Source organism: Cyanistes caeruleus, chromosome 6 (genome assembly GCF_971803275.1).
Source record: "Cyanistes caeruleus chromosome 6, bCyaCae1.hap1.1, whole genome shotgun sequence".
Classification (NCBI taxonomy): Eukaryota; Metazoa; Chordata; class Aves; order Passeriformes; family Paridae; genus Cyanistes; species Cyanistes caeruleus.
Window position 1 is genome coordinate 23517068 of NC_141706.1, and position 15395 is coordinate 23532462.

Here is a 15395-nt window from a genome sequence, read left to right on the forward strand (position 1 = left end):
CCTATTTCATTCATCAATTTGCATCTATATTCAGACGTAAGATTATATATACCAGGTTGCATACTTATCTCAAGAATGCCTGTTGCTTTGATTTCCCTAGGGAAATCTAATAATGGAAAAGTTTATCTTCTTTCACACTGTAGCTGGAGCAAAAAGGAATCAGTGCAAACACCCATTCTTTGTTCACTGACATCTTAGAATGACAGCTGTAAAATTCACCCCATCTATATATTTTTGCAGTATATTTTGCATGCATAGAATGATTGAGATTTCCTTTTATTTTTTTCTTTAGACTTTCAGATTTTCATGTTATTCCATTCCTCTGAATGCAGAAAAATAGGAATGGGCCTGTTTCTTAAGAGATTAAGGACTGACTTTACATTTTCCTGACTTTACACTGCTACTGAGTAAAGAATATCTGTAGTGGACACCAGGTAATTCCTTTCAAGTCAGTACATCTGTGGAGCTTTAGACTATCTAAACTCGCAGTTCATAGACTTAATGTGGATCCTCCTGACTACTGCATACAGCTAAAATCTCATTTACAAACGGAACTTCTGCTTTCGATCTCCTTTCCCCATTTGTCCTCTACTTCCCAAAACACTTGGTCTGCTCTCCCTTCTTTCAAAAGTCATTACCAAATGCCAGAGGTAAGTAATTACTAGCATTCACACCTAACACCACAGCAGCCTAATACCAAAGAGCTTACAGGTGTGCTCTTACAACCCAATACAAATGTCATATGTGCAGAACACAAAGATCAGAGTCTCATCTGCTCTGCATCTTAGTGTATGAAATGTAAATGGGCTGAAATGTCTCTCTGATACTGCTCACTTTTCATTCACTTCCACAAACTCCTTGGGAAATCTCATCCCTTGTCACATCATCAAACAGTAGCACTATTCCTAAGGCAAGACCTTCCACAAATATACTGTCTACCATCACATAAACTTTTGCTCCTCCAGTTCAGGTGGGCTGAGCTAGTCCTGCTTTCCCCCAGTTCATTTCAGGATCCCCACAGTGCTCCATGACTCCTGCAGAATCTCCAATGTCTTCCTCCAAATGCCTCCTTCCTTCCTTCCTGCCCACCCCAATAACAGCAGCACGCCCCTCTAAGTAACTGCCACAGGCTTCCTTTCCTCTTTCTTCTGTTTTTAGGAAGCAGAGCAAGAAGTGCTCCTGTTGTACGGGAGATTTGTCTTTCCAGTCCTGGCAGATTAGACTCCCAACAACCCCACATGAGGATGAGGTGCACTATGGGAGATGTGAGTGAGCTGAGGTCCAAATTGCTCTTGGTTAAACCAGGCATGACCATGTAGTCTGTGGGCTTAAAATGCCACAAGTCTCTTCAAGGAGATCTTAAGGATGTAATTTACAGACTGGGGTGCAACAGGAATACAGGCAGAGCATTCACGTCATCTTTAGTAGTGTCTATGGTCATACTTAACATTCCAGGCTTTCTGTCACACTGTGTGGAGCCAAAGAAAAGGGGAGGTCAGTGAAAACTGCTGCTCACTCAGAGATACAGTAATGTTTTGCTCAATGGAGCGATGTCTGATCTCACATATGTAGGATGTAACATAAGTATCTGGCAACCCACCACGATAACATCCCTAGGTATTCCCCCAGCTTGGTTTATTCCAGTTTCTCTTTTTTTTTTTTTTTTTTTTTGTCCACTCTGAGCCTCACTTCATCAGACTATTGTATGCAGACTGCTGAAACACACAAGGTATACATATACAACATTCTAGTTTCCACTTCTTGCTTTCCTTTTCTTTGCATTGCCATTAATAACCTTTTCCATGCTTTTAAGCTCACCACAAATCTGTTACAACTGCCTGCAGACCTTTTCTAACTCCTGGCTATCCCAGTTCCCTAGGTTTGTTTAGTGCTCTGAGTAAACCTGGTCTAGTGAAAGGTGTCCCTGCTTATGCCAGGAGACTTGGAATTAGATGATATTTAAGGTCCTTTCCAACCCAAACTATTCTGGGATTCTAGTTCTGGGCCTAAACAAATACCAGGAAGTGAGGGTGAATTACCCAAATGCATTATCCAGGGACTAGTGCAACACAACCAAATAGCCTCCATCTTCCCCTCATCAGCACCTGTTTGCAAACAAACTTCAGTTTCTCCATTTCTACTTTCAAAGCTCCTATTTCCAAATGAAATAAAACATTACAAAAAGTTATCTAAAGCAAATGATTCACAGGAGGATATGGCAGCTACATCACACATGAGCTAGACAACTTACTCCATGAGTGGCTGCCATATTTGTGGCAATGCCTTCTGGAGACATAAATTCAGCTCCAAAAGCAACCCTAGCTACTATCAGGACCAAGGCCAAATGTTAAGTGGAGGCCAGGGAGATGTTGAGAGGAGTGTAAGGATTTGATCTGGGAGCAATTGTTAAACACTGTGTGTGTGTCACAGACACACAAGGCCGGGAACACTTGGGAGCTTTCCCCTTACAATTTAGATGGTAAATCCTATTGCAAGCCAGCTGCAACAAAACAATCCTCTTAAAAAAGCAGACAAGGCATTTTCAGGGATGTTTAAAAAACCCAGAGATATTCTGGAAAGAGATAATTTTCATTGTGGCAGAACACATTTGTTCAGAACACCGGTGGGATAAGAAAAGGATGAAGGGATGTAGCAACCACACACCCTAAGAGCAGCCCTGGTTTGATATTCAGCAATTTCTTTAATTCAAGCATTTGTTTTGCTATCTGTATTTACCTATAAAAATAGGAGTGGGCCAAAACCAAATGGTCCAGCCTTAAACTTGAAAACATTATTTCAAACACAGGTCAAATAGAACAGCAGTCTGGGGAAAGAAAGACCAAGGACAAACCTGCATGATAAGGCTTTGCTCCCAGAAACAGGAGCTGCTACCACTATCCATTTCTCTTCCAAAGACACAGGCACAACAAAAATAACTCAGAAGAGCTCAAAAATCTCACTGGTATTTACTGACAGTGAGAAAGTACCAATGCAATGCAATATGAAAAGTTACTCTAAACCAAATAAAAACTGAATTCAATGTGGACTAATGAAACTGTATTTCAACCCTCTACAGTTGAGCATATTCAGAATTAAAGTAGCTATAATCAGCTCTAACATAACTCAATTTTAAAGAAAATTGAATAAAATAGAGGCCACACTACATAGCTACAGTACAGAAAGGTAAGGTCAGGCAGACAGAGTGAAATGTGGGTACCAAATCAGATCAAGCTTCCCCATTCTCCTGTGCAGAGAATTCCTAAATGAATTAGGATTCCTTTGCATTACTTAGCTCGATCCATCAAGTACAGCCCTTATGTCATGCAGTGAGGGACACTGCGTGCAGTGTGTCAGGAGGAGCGGCATCTGCAAGCATTTCTGTCTCCCATGGATGCCCAGCTGGGGGTGGCTGAGTGCATTACCCCTACCTGGGCAATGATGGCTGAACAAGGGAGTCTGCCCTTGCCAAAAGGACAGATGAGGGACACAGAACCACAAGAGATAAAAGCCTTAAACACTTCCAATACTGAGGACTGACTGCCAGATCCTGACCTGATCCTGACACACAAGCAGGCACTGCTCACAGCTGTCACCTGGGCTAGGCCTTCAGGAAAGTACAAAGTAGGTGATTAATTTTGCACATATAAACTATACCATTAGACTTTGCACCCTGTGGGCTCCTGCTGTATTGGCATTGAAGCTGTAATCCATTACAACTGTCTGGGCACACACTTCCTCCACAAAGTGTGTATTTATAGGACTGTTAAAAATGTCAAGGACTTTCAGCTTCAGATTCTGACTTCAGCCTTCCCAGTTTAGATTTTCACTCACATAACTGCCTTAATTTCCATTTATATTGTTCATTTTAGTTTCAAGCTACATACATAGCCTTTACTAGCATAGACTGACTAGTTCTGACTGCCTAAAAATCAGCAGAAACAACTGATTAATGCAAGGACCTGGAAAGAGTCCTCTATTGAGGCTGGAATCTCAGTCACTTAAGAGATTTGGGGGCTTGTGTGCCTTAACTCATTCTGTAGCTCCCAGGGAAGAAAAATTAGTATGTGAAGCACAGTAAGAAACAGCTTTTTTACAGAGGCATCACCAGATGACCAGCTGAACCACAGGTCCTCTTCACTCTGAGGTTTGCCAAACCCCATGGTGAAGTCCTAGACTTGAGCAGCAAGTTCACTTTACTTCCTGATCCTCAGCTGAACAGAATGCAAAATACACACTGACACCAACTACAGCAGGTATTCACTGCTCCTAAATTTCACCTCTGAGTGGCATCAAACTGCACTATGATAAAATACACCAGGGATGTTGTTCAAGCTTCTGTGAAATCATGGACAGCTGGCAACTTATTAATCTTTGATTTCACAGCAGTCTCTTTGTGCTGGCACCCTTGCTTCCTGATATCTCAGCTTTTGGAGAGTTAATGGCTGGAAAAACTAGCATTGTCAAACCTGAAGGCCCTAATTTTCAATTTAAACCAGAATCAACCACTTCAGAATCAACCTATTTTCTGCCTGCATTGTTGTTTCTGACCAAGATTTCAGATAATCAGTCCTGTCAGGGCAAACATTTGGAGTGGATTGCTGTCCAAGCTGAGTGAAAAATAATTTAAAGATACACTACAAAAGATGTCTTCACAAAACTATTCCTCTTCTCTGTAGAGTTCAAGGAAGCCTACACCACTACTAATTCCCTTCCTGCAGGTCTCATCCTCCGCGGACAGCATGGTCAGGAATGACCTGGAAGCTCCTTGGAGCGATTATCAAAGCTGTTTCACACACGACTCATGTCCCATGTGTCAAGTGGGCAACTTCTGTTGAGATACAGGTCACTGCAGCATGCATTGCAATAGCACCAGCATCACAAGACAGCAAACACTGCAGCAGCTCAATACTCACACTCAGCAGGAGGCACTTGTTTTCTTTGATGGCACCTATGCAGCCCACGAAGCCAATGATCATGACAAACGTCCCTGTGACGATCAGTAGGTTGGCAGCTGACAGGGATGGGAAAGAAGAGGAGAGGGTGGCAAAGTTCCCTTGGGTAACAGCCAGCCAGATGCCTACACCAAGGATTCCACAGCCTCCCAACTGGGAAAACAAAGAGAAACAAAGAAACTCAGTTATTGTATCCAAGCAACCCCAGATATGAAATCATGCCAATATGGCAGTGGAACAAACCAGCAGTCACACCTAAAAATTATCTCTCCCTGTGACACTTTCAGTAGGAAAAACAAAGGAGAGAGAGAAAAAAAAAATAAAAAAAAATAGAGAAGTCATCAGCAAGATTCAACACTCAAAAAGTCAGAGATTTCCAAAATCCAAGACACACCTCAGGTATCAAGTCTTTTGCTCTCTAGTCAAAAGCAGACACTGAGTAAAGGATAAATTCCCAAAGGGTCAGCTCTTGAAGGGACTGAAAAAAAAATCCCTGTTCTATTTAGGTACCTTAAAGAACTGCCCAGAATGGCTGAAGCATTTTCAATTCCCCATTCTTCCCATCCCAATACACTGTTTCTCATCCCTGACACACACCATAAACAAACCTTGCCAGAGCATCCCCCTGGCAGGACACCTCATACTTCTCAGTTAGTTCCTGTCTAAGGTCAAGCCTCTCCTGGAAGCAAGAGAGCATTTAGAGTGTAAGGCAAATGGGATTTTGCATTATTATCTAGTCACATAGCACAGCATCACTTAGGTTTCTTTCTTTCCTGCTCTCCCTTTAAAATAACCAATTTTTATTGAGTTTATAATTGTGCTTTATTATCCAAATCAATTAAAGGCTTGGAAAGAAATTGTGTTCATAGAGTAGTAAGCCAGACATATGCAGGAGCATATCCACTAAATACCTGCATAAAGAGGATGAACATAAGGCAGCTCATGAACCAGGGAAGGAAAAAGATAGAGCTAATCCTAGGGCAGAGCTAAACCTCAGAAATGAAACACAGGAGAAACACAAAAGCCAAAGCAATTTCTTACACTAATTACTAAGGCTGTCTCTTAATGCTACTGAATTCCTCCCCAAATAATGGACAATAAAGGCAGCTGTGTTTTAGGGCATCATTCCTCACCCCAACTGCAAACCAGTCTGTTTTATTCAGAGGAAAGGAATCAAACTGTACCTCACTACAGCATATCCCAGCTGCACCAACCTGTGCGTCTCCACTGAGAGAAAGCAAACTCCAAAACACAGGGACTCAAATCGCCTCATTTAGGGGTCTTTGCATATTCCAGGCATTCTACATCAACCTTTTTGAAATTCAACCTTTCCCAAGTACCCTCTTACGAGTGCCTTGGAGGGACAGTCCATGCCCTGACCATATACACTGGAAGTATCTCCCATCTATTCCCAATTACTGAGCATGATCATTAACATCATTAAAAGGACTAAAGAATAACCAAGGGAGAGGAGAGGGAAGAATACTTAGAGAAGGTAACCCACAGAAAATCATTTAGGCTAAGGGAAGGGATATAAAGAAAAGCTATCATCATGGCTCAAGGAAAAAAAGTGCAATCATGTAGGAAAAAATTCCCTACAGAAGAAATAAAACTCTGAAGGTCTACTGAACAGAACAGAATTGAAAGGAGATGTCACAAACACCTAAGCTAAAACCAAACTGGTCAGAGTGCTGAAATACAGTCAGGAATAGCACTAAACTGGCCAAGGAATGGGATGAAAAGCAGAAGTGCCCTTCTGCCTCTTCAGCTTGGTGGATGTTTGCCTCAAGATCAGCCTCAGAGCTGCAGGCACAGGAAGGCTGCTCAAACAGCCCAATTAAGCCTAATGACGGCGGATGCCCAAGAGCAGCATTATGATGACCTTGCAATACATTTAGCTCTTACCTCCAGTTCTTTGTTCTGAAGCAACTCAACAGCACCAATAAGAGGCAGCTTATTTCATCACCTTTCAAGCTCCCCATGCTGCTACACTGCTTTGTGTGGTACCAACACCTACAACCACCACTTGTATTACAGGAGGTGGGTCTCACTGAGGATGCTTTGCCTGCTCCCCCATCATCCACTAAATTCTTTATGATGCACAATGCTTAATGCTTGAGACATTGTTGCCTGAATGTTTGAATTCAGCATCTTCTGACTCCAAAGCCATTCTTGTTTGCAAAAACTGGAAATTCACCAGTGGCACGAAACGTCAGAAAATCAGGACACAGTTCATGCAAAATGCCATGACTAGGGCTTTAGCCATTTAGATCAGGGATGAGTATTTCAAGTCAGTTGTTCAGCAGGAGTATTTCACTACTGCCCTTGAATCAGAGATACTGTGCTCTCCAGCAGCTCATTATATTCCTATTTTTGAAGAGATAATGCACAGCACTTCCTTAGGTTGATTGACCAAACTTGAAATGCACAAAGGAATCCTCTGAACATTAAATCACGTGGCTCAAACTGAATTTCATAATGTCAGCACACATTACTGAAGACAGCTCCATCTTAGTTCAGCTCTGTTCCTTTTCCCACACCAGAATATTTACTCATGGTCCCCAAATAAATTTACTAAGCTGTCACACCAGGCACACCCAGGAAACAGAGGCTGTCCTTAGCTCTAGACTAAACTCCTCTTTAAAGCCCCCTTTTTCCCCAAGGAGCAAAGCACACCTGCAAGTCTCCATCCAGTGGCCTTTTAACACTCAAGCACCTGGTTAAGGAAATGTTTAAAGAACCCAGACCCACCAAGACAGCCAGAGGAGCCTTTCCAACAATAGCCAAATATTTTCTATTCCAGAACATTCAAAAAGCGTGGTCTTCATCCTTTCTGCCCTCCATCCTGAACTGAACTGCAATGTAATTCCTAGTCTGAGATCCAGGGATTAGAGACATTACATTTACTTACCCTGGATCAGAGCCAAGAGAACAAAACTGTAGTTGGTTCTATGCTGTTTTTCTGTTTTTACTTCCTCCTCTTGGTATCTAAGGCATGGTTAATTTTAAATAGTTATTTATGATGTTCCCTCTCCTCCACTTTTTCTCTCTTTACCCCCATCCCCAACCCCCAGCCCTTTTTTTTGTGTCAAAGACTGTCAGAAGCATAGTGAGGAAATTACAAGTTTTTGACAATTTTCTGGGCTTGCTGATGAAATGAAACAAAATCAAAACCATTAACAGGGCTACTTTTGACAATTTGGGGGCTTCTGCACAAACAGTGATGCTGTCATGGTTAAAAGAGAAATCCAAGTGATTAGAGAGAAGTCTACAGCTTGAACCTGATCTATTGGCAGCCAAATGACAGTCTGTTTTAACTCCATTTGGTGAGTGCAGAGTTGACTTTACATTTAAAAAAAAAAAGAGTCCACTTCAAAGATGCCAGGCTACTGACAATAGGATTTTTTTTCAAATTCCCTTATGAAATGTTTAACACATTATTTGCCGAATTTTTCATGATAATCCACTCTCTTGCAAGCAAGGCAGCTCATGGTAAAGCCTGAAACAAAATGCAGTTCTCTTTTTTTCTTTTTCCCAGTAAATGTTGCATGTTGTTTTGCAGTCTTTTATTCTAAGGTCAAAACAGTGGGACACCAAAAGGAATAATGTCACAGCCCAAAGACACAGGTTATTTGAGTCAGGTGTTTGCTCCAGGAAAGACCTCAGTGTAAATCTTGAATGGGCTGTTTGGTGCATCTGTGCCTGAGCTGCAAAACTGTGAGGAAAGGACACAAGCAGTGGGTTCTTTGCAATCCCTGGGCTTTGCAACAGACTGTGGAAGTAGCAGAATATTCTGCTCAAGACAAATTGCTCACAGGCATTTATAGAGCAGAGTCAAGCAGTACAGCAAGTGTCTTACTCTAAAAGCAGAGATTATCTGTCTCTTCTTCCCCAAGAGATGCAAAGACACGTGCACTTGTTCTCCTGGCAAAAAAAGCTGCCTATGGAATTAGATCCTCCAAATTGTTCTAATGGGCTAGAAAATAAATTATTCAGGCTTCAGTGCCTACATTTAGAATTGATCTTACAGTGTGATAATCAAAGTAATCCCAAACAGCCCTGGATATATGCTTGTTGGTGGAGAAAATTATTCTGAAGTTACAGCTACACACTTAAAATACTGCAGGAGAAATTGACTCATTGTTCATGATAATGGTGCTGGCGTCTTAAGTTTTTTATTGGTTTTATTACACGGAAAATGCATCTAATTGAGATTTCTCATATTGTATCTGATTAGAATCTGCTCATCACACTTCCTCTTTTAGCCAAAAAAAAAAATAAAAAAAAAATCCTTATGTGTTAAGAAATACACTGTTAAGAGAATCCAAGTGGAAGATATGACCAGTTGTTCTGCAGTTAAACTAACTCCCTTGCAGGACTTTTTCCCCAGTCTCTACACATTTAAACTAGAAGGGCTCTCTCAATCCCACTTGCATGGATATGCTTCCCCTGCAAAGTATGGAGTTAAAGTATACAATGAAAAAAAACAGCATCTAAGTATCAACAGTAGTGATGTGAACATTATTCTGTAAATGTTCTTGTAATATTAGGCACATTTAAATTACTGCTGCTTTCAGCTAGACCCAGAGAGGGGGTGGAAATGGAATACATATGAATATTGACAGAACCAAATGAATCAAGAATCTTATATGGAGAAGCAGGAGCGTGGATGTGAGAGCAGAGGCTGCAGCGCTCCACATAAACCCCCATGAATGACCTGTCCTTGCAGCTGCTCCCTATCCAGGAGGGAGTGGCCACTTCTGGGAAACACCTTCAAACACACTGGTCACTTGTGGAAAACACCTCCCAGCAGGCAGTTCATGGCCACTGGCCCTTGCAGCCATCCATCCACACCACGCCACCACCACTGACTGCCGGTGTGCAGCACAACTGCAACTGCAGGTGAAGTCCCCTCACATGGATCAACTCTGGCAGAGCTCATGAGATGTGAACCAGGAGCATCACCTCAGTGTGACACAAGCTGCACCTCTTTCACTAGCCAGAGGGCTGAAATTTAATCAATATGGGATGGTAGAAGCACATTTTAACCTGAAGAGTTTGAGGCTCTAGAGCTATGCGGTGTAAAACAAAAGGATATGCACAAACTCCATCCAAAATGGCCATGATCTGAGCTGTGTCCTTTTAGCAAGAATTTAAAAATAACTAGGGGAAAAAAAAACCCACTTTAAAAAAGATCAGTTAGTAGGGACCACACTCCTGGGAGTGAAGAGAGTGGAGTAACAGCAGTCCCTAAACATCAATATGGGCTAGGAAAGGTGAACAGAGGATCGTTATTCATTTTCCTTAAGATTAAAAAAGCTAGAGGTTATTTGGTCTGCATGTTGAAAACCAATAAAGTCAAGTACTTTTCCACAAAACATTTAATTAAATTCTGGAATTCATTGCCACGGAGTTTTGTGGATGTTGAAATATAAGCAGGTTCAAAAAGAGATTACACAAATCAAATGAGGGCAAGGTATCCCAGCATTTCTTACAAATGATATTTTACTTACAGCCCTGCAGGGAAAGACCTTAAACTATTAACTGGAGGAGCTGATTAAAATGTCCTGTCTTGTCCCTCCTTTTTTCTCATATTCTCTCTAAGCATCTCTGAGCAACCATGACCAAAAATAGGGTACTCAGCTAGATAAAACCTTATAAACATTATAGGCATTTGTTTGTTCTCCTTACTTCACCCTCTTCTCCCATTAATTTAAAAAGTTTGTATTTGGTTGTTTTTTTGGTTGTTTTTTTGTTTGCTTGACTTGGCATCATCCTGCTTTCAGAGGCAGGGTTATAGATACAGACACCAATCAAGGAGTTAAATCCCTGTTTCTCCTTACCTATGTATCATGTCCTTGGTTTTGTATCAACAAATACACAGCTTATTTCAATATAAAATTTAATTAATTCAATGAGTTTATCTAATTTAGAAACAAATTAAAAATCCCTATCTCCCTCAGATCAATTGGACCTACAAATGCTGCATTTCTTTTCCTGTCAGAATGCAAATCATATTCAGCCTCTTCTCTCTCAGGAAGGGAAAAGGGAAAGGTAAGTGCATAACTGAGTAAAGCACAAAGCATTTCAAATGCCATTCTCTTCAGCTCTACGTATAAGCAGTAAAAATTTAACAGCTCTATGAAATTAGTTGTTTGGCCCTGCTAAACAACCTGCCCTGCCATCCTTTTCAATTTCCTTAAAAATTAGTTCTGGATACAAAAATCTCACATTGCTATATGAACCATTATGTAGAAAAGCAGCAGCCAAAGACCTCCATCCCCAGCTGGTGTCAACACCATGACTGATAGGTCACCACCCTGAGCAGCAACAGCCAAGGATCCAGCCTGAATGTCCCACTTTGGGACATTTTCTCCTGAATTAATATCCTGCCTGCCTCTCCTTTACAAGCCAGTGTCCTATCAGAAATGCAACACACTGTGTAGCACTCAATATAATTTTAAAGTAGGTGTGCCATTCCATCTTCCATGAGCCTGAACTTGATATCCTGCTTGCAGGCAAGCAATTATTACACAGGTAGCTGAATGCTACAATCCTAACCTGTGTTCTGCCTGTCAGCATAACATTCATGCCCTCACTGCCCTCTAATTCCACTGTGTCTTGTCAAAGGTTAGAAGAAACACGTATCAACAGCTCATGTTGTTGTTTTCCTTCCCTTTAGACCCTTCTCTCCTACAAACAAAATTTAGGATATTCCACTCAGTGCATGAACCTGACAAATACCAAGTGATTTTATCAAGCTTAAAGGAGCTCTGAAGTCCTGTCTGTAAATTACATGGGGAAAGGAACATCGCAAGAATGGCATTCCTTTTCATACTGTCAATAATGGAAACATTCAAAATGCTGCATTTTCAGTTATCCTGGTGTGGATTGAGCCTCAGGAACTTAAGCCCCAAGAAATTCGTTATTCCTTCTCAGTTGAGTTCCACCACTAAATTGCAGTCTCATACAACTAAAGTAAATTTGGGGACAATTGAAGACGTCAAAAGACAGAATCTCATGCTGACACCCTGCTAATGGAAAAGTGAGTAAAGAGTCATTCAAGTAATCCCTGCTGTTTTATGAGTAGCATTCTCCTACACACTTGCTCCTCCAAATCATAGCTAGCCACCAACTACAGGTACAGAAGAACAGAGCTGCAACGCTTATGAGTTAATACCTCCAACCTAAAATGTGATGGTTTCCCTTCATGGGCTCAAAATTCATTGAAACACTTAAATGTGTGCTCAACTGCATCGTTATTCAGCAATGCAATAAAAGAATGTACTTAACTGCTGCTGACCTTAATTAGGCCCTTTTGTAGTGCATTGAATTGCCCTGTGCTGCAAAGCTCTGTCACCGAGGATGTAAGAACTTGCAGAAATAGAACAGTTGAGAATGACCTATTAAGGCAGGATTGCTGATAAAAGATTAAACATAATAAAAGAATATTAGAAGTAGTAATTATCAGTGTCACAAGCATCTAATCTGGAAACTTGCCTAAACTGTAATTCAAATTAAAGGTTATGGGGAAAGCAGTGAGTTAATGACAACTTACTGAAACAGAGCAAATGCATGAGTCAGGAAAGGAAAAGGGAGGAATACACTACCACTGCTCCTTCCAGGTTCTAGCTTTAACTGCTGCTAAACTAAAAGTGTTAAAGCTTTTTCATCTGCTCCTCAAATGTAATTTCTAAATCCATCTGGGATTACTGTAATGAAATAGATACAGTTGTAATGAGGAATACATGCATGAGGTCTGGAATCAGAATCCATCAAGTGAATACAATCATTTAACAAAGAAGCAGCAGTGGAAGAAAAGTGGGTGGGACCAGGAGTTTCCATTCCGTTCCATCCCTACAGCAATAAGTAACTTTTAAAATTATTTTGTAGTATAAACTGGGAAAAGACCAGACCTGGAGCTCTAGATGCAATTGCAGTCACTTGTTGTCACGTACCTAGCACCAAATACTGAAAGCAATAGAAGCAAATATAATAGTAAGGTTTGGGGGGTTTTACAATACAAACCCTGTGATTTCATAAAGGAGATTGCTGATGGAAAATTTATCTGAACCATTTGGTAAGATGCTGAAAGAAACTGAGAGTAATAAACCTCTAACAGTGACTCCAGAGGCCACAGCTTAGTTCTTTGGTTTAGCACAGATTTCCTGTATTAGATAAAGTCCAGATTATTCAGTATCTTCAGTGCTTTTCTCTCCCCCGGAGGTACTGGATGGGTTTAGAGCAGTAGTAGGTAGTGAAATACGATGATATGAGTCCCATAAAAACCCAAAGATAAATAAACAGGCTCCATACAGAACACAAAGATGACAGAGATGGTCATTCTATTTCATATTACTTGAAAGTTTTTAAAACATGTTGTAACAAGCACAATCTGCCGAAAAATAAAATGAAACCAAATTTTATATTGCATGTTTAATCCATCCATAGAGGTATGTAGGTAACACAAAACTAGTTGCTATAGAAACATCCACAATGAACATAGATACTATAGCTGAAATGCAAAGTAAGTTGTGAATTTTAAAAAAACTGCTGATATTGTAAAAAAAAAAAACCAAAAACAAAACCCCAACTAGATAACAGCTAAAGGTAATGCCCTCCCTCACAAAAGCTTTCAAAAAATAAGTCTCCACTCTATAAACCAATATTTGATTAAATATCCTGAACAAAGAATCTCCTGCAGTGTCCAGTGGCAGAAGCTAAGTTCTGGAAGTTGAGCCAGACCACAGAAAAATCATCTGGTTTCAGTCCTGGATGTGAAAGCAATTTGAAGTATTTCTCAACACATCTCTCTTTTTAAATACCAAGGCTGATTTTGAGCATCTTTCCTCAGCTCCCTAATTGTGCTGATCTATTCCACTGTGATTATGGCCAATTTTCCTGATGGAGACGTCTGCAAACATAGTCTGCACAATGGACTTCTCCAATTCTACTATCTGGTAGCAATACAGCTATGCCACATTCTCTTTTCCCATTCAGCTTTCTGAAGTGTACTCAGCAGCCAGGGAGAGTGTCAGGAAGGATGTATATACATATAGATAGGGTAACTATCAAACAGTGCTCTCTGCCCCACAGCTGAGGGCTGGATGTGAGGGACAGTGGAACACCAGCACTGCAGCACTCCCCTCCTCAGTCCCACCATCCACACTGTGCCTGAAACCTGCCCTTTCTGCCCAGGTACTGACAACACGTGAGGACAGACAAATATCCTGTGTCACAGGAAGCCCCTTCCCACTACTGTCTCTCTCTATAAAGCACAGGATTCTCAGGCAGATTTCTGGCCTGTCCAACTCTTTTTGAGGAGCTTAAGCCCTCAGGAACTGAGCTGATGGTGAGCAGGGACGGAAAGGTTTTGGGAAGCAGTAGGACTTAGACACAGTATCTCATTTCCTGAGGTTTCTTTCAAGGGGACAGGAAAATGACTGAACTTTTACAACACAGCTGGCTTATAATGAGGAGCCTTTTTTAAACAGTCCCATCAATAAGCAGCTCACATGGTCATAGGAAGGATTTCTGATATGTTCAGTATTGATCCCCTGATCAATAGGCTTGTGAGCAATTATCACACCCTAATAACCTCACATCACAAAGCTCATCTTCTTTCACTGAACTCCATCAGAAAGCTAAGCAAAATCTGAATCTTTTATGGATTGTTTTTAATGGATTGTTAATAATATTTGTACAAGCAAACAAAGTATTTACTACCATCTCAACTGCCTAAATTCCATGTAAGCAGTCCCTTGTAACGAAACCAGTGTTATGTCTGGAATAACATCTCTCACTTCAATAGCTCAAATGCCTTGTCAAGAAAACTATTCTAATTGGGTAGGAGTACAAGAGAAAGCAAAGACTATTCCCTTGTTTTATGTTAGCAATTTTTAATGATTGTTTATTTATATTAGGCTTTGCTATGCAATAGCACATCTGAGGCTATTTATACACAATTACTTGTATCCCAAGCTATTTGCAAGCATGGGCAGTATGCCATCAGTAATGAGTGCCACCTCAAATGATCTTTTTTTCTGCACTAGTTATCCCCAAAGGAAACATTATGGTCCTTTCTTATCACCAACTGAATATCTGCTACGGAAGCATTTCAGATCCTTTGGAATAAACGAATTAAACAGATCTGTGATCAGCAGCTTCACTGCAACATACAGAAGGAGAGACCACAGATTGCCCTGCTTGCATGTTTTGTTTTTTCTATTTTGTGGATCTGAGGATATGAAACTATGACATAAAAATGAGTGTAAATATTCCCCCTGGGACTGTCCAAACAACGAGTTTACACTAAGAGCTCCCTCCAAGTATGCCCCTGGTCACATAAGTACTGCTGACACTTCTGAACTGAAGATTTCTGGACTAAACTCCATCTTCTTCTGTCAAATGCTACAGGATACAACACAAGAAGACTGCAAATAT

At 40.8% G+C, this 15395-nt stretch overlaps 1 protein-coding gene and 1 long non-coding RNA gene across 18 annotated transcripts in view; both read right to left on the minus strand.

Annotated features, from left to right (window-relative positions):
* The window catches only part of TSPAN4 (tetraspanin 4), a 415828-nt gene that overhangs the window by 59560 nt on the left and 340873 nt on the right, over positions 1-15395 (minus strand). For 13 of the 16 annotated variants that reach the window (XR_015288709.1, XM_086895703.1, XM_086895707.1 and 10 more), the window contains one exon: positions 4914-5105. The exons of the other annotated variants lie outside the window; for them this stretch is intronic. Coding sequence is in view for 12 of the 13 variants with exons in the window: in XM_086895703.1 (XP_086751829.1) it covers positions 4914-5105 (192 nt within the window). In the remaining variant the exon portion in view is untranslated. The remainder of the gene's footprint in view (positions 1-4913; positions 5106-15395) is intronic. 16 annotated transcript variants of the gene reach the window in all.
* LOC147652520 (uncharacterized) overlaps positions 12256-15395 on the minus strand; it is a 54626-nt gene continuing 51486 nt past the window's right edge. For both annotated transcript variants that reach the window (XR_015288716.1, XR_015288715.1), the window contains exon 4: positions 12256-12372. This is a non-coding gene — a long non-coding RNA (uncharacterized LOC147652520). The remainder of the gene's footprint in view (positions 12373-15395) is intronic.